The 11,127-nt window shown below is 56.1% G+C and overlaps 1 protein-coding gene across 1 annotated transcript; it reads right to left on the bottom strand.

Annotated features, from left to right (window-relative positions):
• Positions 1-5,349: 5,349 nt before the first annotated feature.
• Positions 5,350-10,735, bottom strand: SNRPE (small nuclear ribonucleoprotein polypeptide E). Its single transcript, XM_054291640.1, has 5 exons — positions 10,563-10,735; positions 10,375-10,401; positions 8,458-8,520; positions 7,561-7,639; positions 5,350-5,426 (listed from the first exon to the last, which is right to left on the bottom strand). Exons 1-5 carry the CDS (start codon positions 10,614-10,616, stop codon positions 5,371-5,373), a joined length of 279 nt encoding a protein of 92 aa, XP_054147615.1. The 5' UTR covers positions 10,617-10,735; the 3' UTR covers positions 5,350-5,370.
• Positions 10,736-11,127: the final 392 nt, after the last annotated feature.

The raw sequence follows: 11,127 nt of genomic DNA on the forward strand, positions 1-11,127 counted from the left end.
CAGATTATCCATCCTAAAACCCCTGACTGTCCATCCCAAAACTCCGAATTGTCCATCTTAAAACTCCAAATTATCCATCCTAAAACCCTGGGTTGTCCATCCCAAAACTCCAACTGTCCATCCTAAAACCCCGAATTGTCCATCCTAAAATTCCAGATTGTCCACCCTAAAACCCTGGACTGTCCATGCCAAAACTCCAGATTGTCCATCCTAAAACTCCAGACTGTCCATCCCAAAACCCCGAATTGTTTATCCTAAAACTCCGGACTGTCCATCCTAAAAATCCAAGTTGTCTATCCCAAAACCCCAAATTGTCCATCCTAAAACCCGAATTGTCCATCCCAAAACCCGGATTGTCCACCCCAAAACCCCCGCGGCTCCCTCTGCGCCGTGCCCCGGCCTGGTGTCACCTCCTGCTGCCACCCCCTCCCCTGGCACTGCCACCAGATCACCCTCAGCTCGCTCTGCCGCGTCCTCCAAAGGGCTGAACCTGTTTTTATGGCAGAGCTGGCACCGGGAAAGGCTGAAAAAAAAAAATAAAATAAAAACCCCAAAAAAGCCTCCCCTGATCTCTGTATCTGCAGCCATGCAAGGAATATTGTTCAGCGCAGCACAAAAGCATCCCTGAAAATAGAAGCGCCAGGGCCAGGCCTGCCAGTGGCTGTGTGAGATAACGTCTACTCGCAAACAGTGTGTCTTTGTGCCGCTGTCACTGTCCCCATTGTTCGGGAGCCTATTGCCTCGGGGATATTGTTCCCTCCTTTTGTCTCAGCCCGGCTCCTTTTTGTTTGACTTTACTTTACCATTTCATTCCTCTCCTTTGTGCCGCCGTTCTTGCTTTTGTCTCCCTCTCTCTCCCTCTCTCTCTCTCTCTGCCTTTTCTCTCGCTGATTTGTATTTAGCGATTGTTCCCGGCTCGCTGCGAGCACAAAGTGCTCCGGGCTCTTTTCTCACTCCATTCATTCCCTATTCAGGTGCGTTTGTTTGCCCGTAGGTACCGGCAGGAGCGGATTTGGGGGTGGATTTGGGGTTTTAGGGGGTCCTGGAAGCCGGCAAAGGGAGCTGGAGGCTGCTGGTGGCCTTTGGGGACAACCAGGTCCCCGTGTGCCCCATCCCCGTGCCAAAAAGAGCAGGGATTTGTCGGGAAAAGGGCAAATGAGCCCCCAGGTGGAGCGGCCGGGGATGGGGCAGGGACACGGGGGTGGCACCGCTGAGGTGACCGTGCCCGGTGCCAGCTGGGCCGATCCCAGAGCGGATCCGAGCCCAGCCCAGCAATCCCGACCCTGAACTGGCGGTGCCGGCTCCCCCAGCCCTGGATCTGCACCACGCCCGGGTTTTGGGAGGCCCTGGAGGCACACGGAGAACATTCCACGGCCTCTCCCCTGCTCTGCGCCGCGGCTGTGCCCACCCGGAGCGACCCTCGGGCTGGCACCACCCACCCCCGCTGCCACCCCGAGCTGGGATTCACCCTGCGGACCACAGGGACAGCGGGTGGATCCATGGAGGTGGCTTGGGGACATTTGGGGGGCGGCTCAGAGGCTCCCGGGATGCCCAAAACCCCGCAGGATTGGGGGGCACCCCCTGCCCCCCACGCCCTGCCGGCTGCAGGGAGGGCTCGTTCCCAGCGCCACGAGGAGGAGGAGGAGGAGGAGGAGGAGGAGGAGGAGGAGGAGGAGGAGGAGGGTTCGGATTCCCCAGGAACCCTTCAGGGACAGCTGACAAGAGTGGCCACCCCCGGAGACAACAAAGCCCCGCTGTTCTCCGGGCACGGCCCGCGTGACCCGACGGGACTTTTCCATCCCCTCCCCGCCAGCGAAACCCCGGAGGATCCAAGGGAAAAAACCTTCCTCCTCCTCCTCCTCCTCCTGCTTCACACAGCCCACGCGAAGCGGGAGAGGCCGCGGGGACCCCCCCAGACTCACCCCGGGAGCGAGGGACGGAGCGGGACGAGGGGACGGCGAGCGGCGGCTCCGCGGGGCCAGCGGGAGCCCCCGGGGCCGCGGGGGGGGCGTGCCCGGGAATGGAGGGAGCGGACTGAGGGCCATTGTCTCATTGTTCGGGCTTCAAAGGACAATGGGCCATTGTTGTCCCCGGGGATGCCATTGTTTGCTTTCCCTGCAGAGCCCGGCCGCGCACGGAGCTTTCCCGAGGGCCGGCTCCGTGTGTGGGACGCTCCAGAACAACGAGGCAGGAATGTCGCTTTCCTTCCCCACGCCCTGGTTTTTGGTTTTTGGGGGTTTTTGATTTCTTTTTTTTTTTTTTTTTTGCACGGTTGTGCCATCCTGAAAAAAGGCACGGCCAGAGGGGATGGGACCACCCAGAGACCCCCTGGATCCCGCAGGGATGGGCTGGGAGCGGGGGGTTCATCCTCCATCCCCCCATCCCTGCACATTCCAGGGTGAGGGCACAAAATCCAGGCGGGTTGAAGCCGCTTCAGCAGCATCCCCCCGGCAATATCCCGGATTTCCATCCCGTGGATGCCCCAAATCTGACCCGGCACGGCGGCGTTTGGCTCCTGCAGTGCCCAGGAAGGGACGGCCCGGCCCGGAGCGCTCCCGGAGCGGATTCCCGGGGCTGATCCCGCTGGGAAATTCCACTGAGGGGTCGAGGAAAGGCTGGGGGAAGGGGAAGGAACAGAATTCCAGGAGGAGGGAAACGAGCAGGGAAACGCGCAGGGGAAAGGGGAAAGAGCAGAATTCCAGGAGCAGGGAAAGGAACAGAATTCCAGGAGTGGGGAAAGGAGCAGGGGAAAGAGCAGAATTCTAGGAGTAGGGAAAGAGCAGAATTCCAGGAGCAGGGGAAGGAGCAGAAATTCAGGAGCAGGGAAAGAGCAGAATTCTAGGAGTAGGGATAGAGCAGAATTCCAGGAGCAGGGGAAGGAGCAGAAATTCAGGAGCAGATTTCCAGCCCCTCCGCAGCCCGAGGCGGGTCGGGGGATGGATGGAGCGGGAAAGGGACTCGCTGTGCTCAGAGACACCCTCGCTGCTGCTCCTGCGAAAGGCAGGAGGAACTGCGGCCGGGAGCCCGGGATGAGCCCCGGGACAAACCCCGGGATGAGCTCCGGGATGAGACCCGGGAAGCCCCGGGGGCGCTCCGGGCTGTCACCGGGGGAGAAGGGGACGCCGCCCCTGCAGGATCAGCCTGGCCGCGGTTCCTCCCCTCCCCAGGGCTGCGACCACCCTCGGGATGAAGCCTTGGAGCGACCCCAGCCCGGCTGGAAGAGCCCCCGAATCCCCCCCGAGCCCCCCGAGCGCAGCCCCGGGGCTGAGGAGCCCCCCAAGCTCGGGCTCAGCCCCTGCAGAGCTTTGTCCCTATGTGTCCCTGGGGGTCACCCGGCCACCCTGGGGGGTTCCTGGGTCTCTGTCCCCTCCAGCCGCCAGCCCGGGGAGGTGACAATGGCTGGGGACACGGAGAGGTGACACAAATGAGGATGTGGCAGTGGCTGCGGAAAAGGGGAACCGGCAATGGCTGGGGACACGAGAAGGTGGCAAGGGCTGGGGACACAGAGAGGGGACACTAATGGGAAGGTGGCAGTGGATGGGGACACGGGGAGGTGGCAGTGGTTGGGCACAGGGGGAGGTAGCAGTGGCTGGGGACAGGCAGAGGTGACACAAACCCGGGGTGCTGGCAGTGGTTGGGGACAGGCAGAGGTGACACAAACCCGGGGTGCTGGCAGTGACTGGGGACAGGCAGAGGTGACACAAACCAGGTCCTTTACAAGTCCCCAGAAGTGATTTGCACACCTGCGGGGTGACACGCCCACCCTCAGTGCCCCCAATTTCCTCTCCCACCTCTGCTCTGCCCTTATCTCACCCCCCTTATCTCACCAGCCCTGCTGATAAGGGCTCGGGGCTGATGGGGCCCCCAAACGGAATTTTGGGGCCAGCTGTCCCCAAACCCCTCTGAGGGGCCCCGCTGCCGTCACTGTCCCCAAATCGGGGCTCCCTCCCTCCCTCCCTCCTGCAGGGCCCCGAGCGGCTCCGGGCTCTGGGGGTGACAAAAAGGGGTCGGGAAAGGAGGAGCCCCCAGAAATCCCAGACCTGCTCCTCGTCCTCCTCCTCATCCCGGGAATTCCGGCCGGGATTCGGGTCGGGGAGAGCCGGGAGTGGGATCGGGAATTTCGGCCGGGAGTGGGGTCGGGAATTCCAGCCAGGATCGGGAATTCCGGCCGGGATTGGGATCGGGAATTCCAGCCAGGATCGGGAATTCCGGCCGGGATTGGGGTCAGGGAGAGCTGAGCCGGGATTGGGGTTGGGGAATTCTGGCCGGGATTGGGATCAGAAATCCCAGCCGGGATTGGGGTCAGGGAATTCCGGCCGGGATCGGGGGATTGGGATCGGGAATTCCGGCCGGGATTGGGGTCAGGGAGAGCTGAGCCGGGATTGGGATCGGGAATTCCGGCCGGGATCGGGGGATTGGGATCGGGAATTCCGGCCGGGATTGGGGTCAGGGAGAGCTGAGCCGGGATTGGGATCGGGAATTCCGGCCGGGATCGGGGGATTGGGATCGGGAATTCCGGCTGGGATCGGGATCGGGCAGAGCCGAGCCCGCAGCTCCCCCTTCTGTCCGGAGCCCTCAGGAAGATTTTTCCCGTTCTGGCAGAAATTTGGGTCGCTCCCGTCAGAATTCCCACAGAATTCCCATGGAATTCCCGAGGCTTAGAACTAAAATATCCCAGGAGCTGCCCCTGAGTAAGGCAAAGCCTTAGGGGGAGGATGGGAAGGGATTTCTTGAGAAATGGGATTAAAAAAATCAAAATTTGGGGGCAAAAAGGATTCTTTTTAGAATATAGAGGTTAGTTATTGGGGAAAAGGAATTGGTTTGGGAAAAGGAATTCTATGGGCTAAAGAGATTTGTTTTGTGGACAAAAAGAAAATTGTTTTGGGGAATAAGGGATTTTTTTGTGGGGAAGAAGGGACCAGGTTGAGGAAAAAGGGATTTAGTTTGGGAAGAAGGGATTTGGTTTGGGATAAAGGGATTTTTTGGGAAAAGGGATTTGTCTGGGGAAAGTAAGGATTATTTTTGGGAAGAAAGGATGACTTTCAGGAAGATGGGAATGATTTGGCAAAGAAAGGATGACTTTCAGGATAATGGGATTGATCTGGGGAAGATGTGATTGGTTTTGGGATCAAGGGCTTGGTCTGGGAAAACCTGAACCCCCACATCCAACCCCACAGGGAAAACCCCTTAGAAATCATTTCCCCCACCCCGAGACTGAAACCCCACTCCCAGACTTTGTTACAAAACCCCATTTTATTCCCCAAAGAAAAGCCCCAACTACAAAACACGGTTCCCGGAGGAGCTGTGGGGTTTCCCCCGTGGCTCATCCCGTTTTTTCAGAGTTCCCAATCCCATTCCCAGCTGCAGCCCCTAACTGGAGACGCTCTGCAGGAGGGTGATGTTGTCTCCCTTCAGCATGATCCGACCTGCAACCCAACGGCAGCGGGATTGGGGGGAGCTTTGGGGTGAGAGCGCCCCAAACCCGCCCAGAACCACAGCTGGAGCCCAGAACCACAGCTGGAGCCCAGAACCACAGCTGGATTCCAATCCTACAGCTGGAGCCCGGCACCACAGCTGGAGCCTGGAACCACAGCTGGAGTCCAGTCCCAAAGATGGATCCCAACCCCAAAACCTGGATCCCAATCCCACATCTGAAGCCAAATCCCTGGATCCCAGCCCCACAGCTGGAGGCCAATCCCAGAAGCTGGATTCTGGCCCCAAACCTGGATCCCAGTCCCACAGCTGGATCCCAGCCCCAAAACCTCGATGCCAACCCCAAAACCTGGATCCCAATCCCATATCTGGATCCCAATCCTACAGCTGGAGCCCAATCCCACACCTGTGTCCCAATCCCAAAGCCTGGCTTCCAATCCCACAGCTTGAGCCCAATCCCAAAACCTGGATCCCAACCCCAAAACCTGGAGCCTGGCTCCAAAACCTGGATCCCAATCCCACAGCTGAAGCCCAGCCCCAAAACCTGGATCCCAGCCCCACAGCTGGCCCTGCAGCTGGATCCAGTCCCAAAACCTGAATTCTAGTCCTACAGTTGGATTCCAGTCCCAAAACCTGGAGCCCAATCCCACAGCTAGAGCCCGGCCCCAAAACCTGGATCCCAGCCCCACAGCTAGAGCCCAATCCCAAAGCCTAGATCACAACTCCACAGCTGGATGCCAACCCCAAAATCCGAATTCCAATCCCACAGCCAGATCCTAGCCCCAAAGCCTGGATCCCAACCCCAAAACCTGAATTCCAAACCCACAGCTGGAGCCCAACCCCACAGCTGGATCCCAGCTCCACAGGTGGATCCCAATCCCAAAGCCTGGACAAAGCCTGGAGCCCATCCCACAGCTGGCGTCCAGCCCCACTGCTGGATTCCAACCCCAAAACCTGAATTCCAAACCCACACCTGGTTCCCAATCCCAAAGCTTGGATCCCAGCCCCACAGCTGGAGGCCAATCCCAAAACCTGGATCCTGGCCCCAAAACCTGGATCCCAATCCCACACCTGGATCCCAGTCCCACACCTAGATCCCAATCCCAAAACCTGGATCCCAACCCCAAAACCTGAATTCCAAACCCACAGCTGGAGCCCAGCCCTAAAACCTGTATTCCTGTCCTACAGCTGGAGCCCAATCCCACAGCTGGAGCCCAATCCCACAGCTGGACCTTGGCCCCAAAACCCAGATTCCAGCCCCAAAACCTGGATCCCAATCCCACAGCTGGAGCTGGGTCCCACAGCTGGAACCTGGCCCTAAAACCTGAATTCCTGTCTCACAGCTGGATCCCAACCCCAAAACCTGGAGCCTGGCCCCAAAATCTGGATCCCATTCCCACAGCTGGAGCCCAATCCCAAAACCTGGAACCCAGTTCCACAGCTGGATCCTGGCTCCAAAACCCAGATTCCAACCCTAAAATCTGGATCCCAATCCCACAGCTGGAGCCCAATCCCACAGCTGGACCTTGGCCCCTAAACCTGGATCCCAACCCCAAAACCTGGATTTCAGCCCCAAAACCTGGATCCCAATCCCACATCTGGATTCCAATCCCACAGCTGGAGCCCAATCCCAAAACCTGGATCCCAGCCCCACAGCTGGAGGTCAATCCCAACACCTGGATCTCAATCCCAAAACCTGAATTCCAAACCCACAGCTGGATCCCGGTCCCACAGTTGGAGCCCAATCCCAAAACCTGGATCCCAATTCCACAGCTGGATCCCAGCCCCAAAACCTGGAGCCTGGCCCCAAAATCTGGACCCCAATCCCACAGCTGGACCTTGGCCCCTAAACCTGGATCCCAGCCCCAAAACCGGGATTTCAGCCCCAAAATCTGGACCCCAATCCCACAGCTGGAGCCTCGCCCCAAAACCTGGATTTTATCCCCAAAACCTGGATCCCAATCCCAAAGCCTGGATTTAAGGTCCCACATCCAGGTTCCAGGATCCCAAACCCGAATTCCAGGTCCCACAGCTCCATTTCACACCCCACACCTGACATTTAAGATGCCACCCCCAAATCCCCCATCCCACCCCCCAGTTCCAGCCTTCCCCTCCCCCCTGCCCTACCCAGCTGCTTCCTGGATTTGGTTTTGGAGTGAATTTCCTCAGCATCGTCCAGCACCAGGTTCATGTACTCATCAAAGCCCTGCAGGAGCAGCAGCCTCAGTGAAACCCCAAAAAAAACCCCCCCAAAAAAACCCCAAATCACCCCTCAAAAAACAAAAAAATAAACCAAAACACCTCCAAAACAAAAAAACTCCAAATAACCCAATAAACCCACCCAAAAAACCTGAAAAAAAAACAAACGCCCCCCCAAAAAAACCTAAAATAAAAAAAAAAAACAAAAAACCTCCAAAAATTAAAAAAAACCCCAAACCCAAAAAACCCCAAAAAATAAATCAAAGCCACCCCAAAACCTCAAAAAACACCAAATAACCCGATAAACCTATCCCAAACAGAAAAAAAAACCTGAAAAAAAACCCCAAAAATAAAAAAACCCAAAAAACTCCAAAAAAACAAAAACCCCAACCCCCAAAAAAATCCCCTCAAAAAACCCAAAAAATTTCCAAAAAACCCCAAAACACCCTAAAAAACCAAAAAACCCCAAACGCCAAAAAACCCCCAAACCAAACCAAAAACCTACAAAAAAAACCCCTTCAACCCCCCCAAAAAAACCAAATACAAAACAAAACAAAACTCAAAAAAACTTAAAAAGAAAACCCTCAAAACCCCCAACAAACTCCAACCTCCCCGCAAAAAAAAAAAAAAAAAAAAAACACCTAAAAAATTTAAAAAAACCCAACAAAAAACCAAAATAAACCCCAAAATCCCCAAACCCTGGAGAAGAAGAAGACAGAAATGGGTTTAGGGTTGGGGAGAAGGCAGAGGGGTGACCCCAGAGCAGGGGAGGGGGTTTGGGGTGACCCCAGAGCAGGGGGGTGACAAGGGGACAGTGGCACTCACGATGATGCAGCCCTCGATCCTCATGTTCACCTGCTCGTAGAGCCACACCTGGATCCTGGATCTCTGCAAGGCACCAAAATCACCTCTGGGGGGCCCTGGGGGGGTTCAGGGTCCATCCCCACCCCAAAATCAGGGGGTCCCCTGGGAATGTCCCATGGGATGGCAGGGGAGGAGCAGCAGGGGCTGCTCTGGTGTTTGGGTGGATTAAGTGGAAAAAAATGGGGTTTAAATTGGGTTTAAATAGGGTTAAAATGGGGTTTAATTGGGTTTAAAATGGGGTTTAATTGGGTTTAAAGGGGGTTAAAATGGGGTTAAAATGGGGTTAAAATGGGGTTTAATTGGGTTTAAAATGGGGTTTAAATGGGGTTAAAATGGGGTTTAAATAGGGTTAAAATGGGGTTTAATTGGGTTTAAAGGGGGTTAAAATGGGGTTTAAATGGAGTTTAAATGAGGTTAAAATGGGGTTAAAATGGGGTTTAAAATGGGGTTTAAAATGGGGTTTAATTGGGTTTAAAGGGGGTTCAAATTGGTTTAAATGGGTTAAAATAGGGTTTAAATTGAAAGAAATAGGGTTTAAACGGTGTTCAAATGGGATTTTGGGAAGGAGTTGTTCTCTAGGAGGGGTTGGGATGGAATTCCCACAGGAGCTGTGGCTGCTCCACCCCTGGGGGATAAAATGGATGAAATTCATAAAATGGATAAAAAATATAAAACGGGTAAAATGCTTAAAATAGGGTTTAAATTGAAAGAAATAGGATTTAAATGGGATTTTGGGAAGGAGTTGTTCTCTAGGAAGGGCTGGGATGGAATTCCCAGAGATGCTGTGGCTGCTCCATCCCTGGGGGTGTCCCAGGCTGGGTTGGACAGGGGATAAAATGGATAAAAAATAGAAAATGGGTAAAATGTTTAAAAAGCATAAAATAGGGTTTAAATTGAAAGAAATAGGGTTTAAACGGTGTTTAAATGGGATTTTGGGAAGGAATTGTTCTCTAGGAGGGGCTGGGATGGAATTCCCAGAGGAGCTGTGGCTGCTCCATCCCTGGGGGTGTCCAAGGCTGGGTTGGACAGGGGATAAAATTCATAAAATGGATAAAAAAAATAGAAAATGGGTAAAATGTTTCAAAAGCATAAAATGGCACCCTTGGATAGTGGATGGTTTCCCTGCCCATGGCAGGGCTGGCAATGGGCTGATCCTTAGGATCTTCCAACCCAACCCATTCCATTAAAAAATCCCAATTTCAGGACTCCAGACTCATTCCCAGCCTGCAAATTCCCACAGAATCCGTGGCTGTCCCTGGACCCCTGGGTGTCCCAGGCTGGGACTGGGATGATCCTTAGCATCTTCCAACCCCAGCCATTCCATAATTCCATAAAAAATCCCAATTTCAGGACTCCAGACTCATTCCCAGCCTGCAAATTCCCACAGAATCTGTGGCTGCCCCATCCCTGGAGTGTCCCAGGCTGGGCTGGAGCAACCTGGGGTAGGGGAAGGTCCTGCCCATGGCAGGGCTGGGACTGGGATGATCCATAGGACCTTCCAACCCAAACCATTCCATAATTCCATAAAAAATCCCAGTTTAGGATTCCAGAGTCATTCCCAGCCTGCAAATTCCCACACAATCCCCATCCCTGCCATGTCCCAGGCCGGGCTGGGGCAGCCTGGGGTAGGGGAAGGTCCTGCCCATAGCAGGGCTGGGACTGGGATGATCCATAGGACCTTCCAACCCAAACCATTCCATAATTCCATAAAAAAAATCCCAGTTTAGGATTCCAGAGTCATTCCCAGCCTGCAAATTCCCACAGAATCCCCATCCCTGGGTGTCCCAGGAGCAGCCTGGCACAGGGGACGGTGTCGCTGCCATGGCAGGGCTGGCACCGGGTGGCATTCGGGGTCCCTCCCCGCGGTGATGCACTCACGTTCTGCAGGTAGCGGAAGATCAGGTTCTGGAGCCGAGCGTTAAGGGCAGAGCACAGCACAGCCGGGAGCCCCGGGCACCCCTGAGGGGACTCCGCCATGGAACCCGCCCGCCCCGCTCCCTTCCCGCCCGCGCTCCCCGCAGCCTCCCCGCGCTCCCCCGGGGCCCTGAGCGCTGGCGGCAGGATACGATGGGCTGCACCATCACCTTCTGCACCTTCTGGCCCTGCCCGCGGTACGCCATGGCTGCGCGGGGCCGCGGGGCGCTGGGGCAGAGCGGCGGCGTGAGGGGAATGGAGGAGCGCGGGGCACTGTGGGATAGCGGCGGAACAGGATGGGGAGGGGACACGGGGCAGTGTGGGATAGCGGCGGAACAGGATGGGGACACGGGGCACTGTGGGATAGTGGCGGAACAGGATGGAGAACACGGGGCACTGTGGGATAGTGGCGGAACAGGAACGGCACCGTGAGGGGCGCTGTGGGCTGGTGGCGGTGTGAGGGGATGGAGGAGCGCGGGGCACTGTGGGATAGTGGCGGAACAGGATGGAGAACACGGGGCACTGTGGGATAGTGGCGGAACAGGATGGAGACACGGGGCACTGTGGGATAGTGGAGGAACAGGAACGGCACCGTGAGGGGCGCTGTAGGATGGTGGCGGTGTGAGGGAATAATGGCGGTGTGAGAGGATGGAGGAACGCGGGGCACTGTGGGATAGTGGCGGTGTGAGGGAATAATGGCGGTGTGAGGGGATGGCA

This window comes from Melozone crissalis, unplaced genomic scaffold (assembly GCF_028551555.1).
Source record: "Melozone crissalis strain CALT ecotype California unplaced genomic scaffold, PUWL_Pcris_2 ptg000101l_1, whole genome shotgun sequence".
In the NCBI taxonomy this organism is placed as follows: Eukaryota; Metazoa; Chordata; class Aves; order Passeriformes; family Passerellidae; genus Melozone; species Melozone crissalis.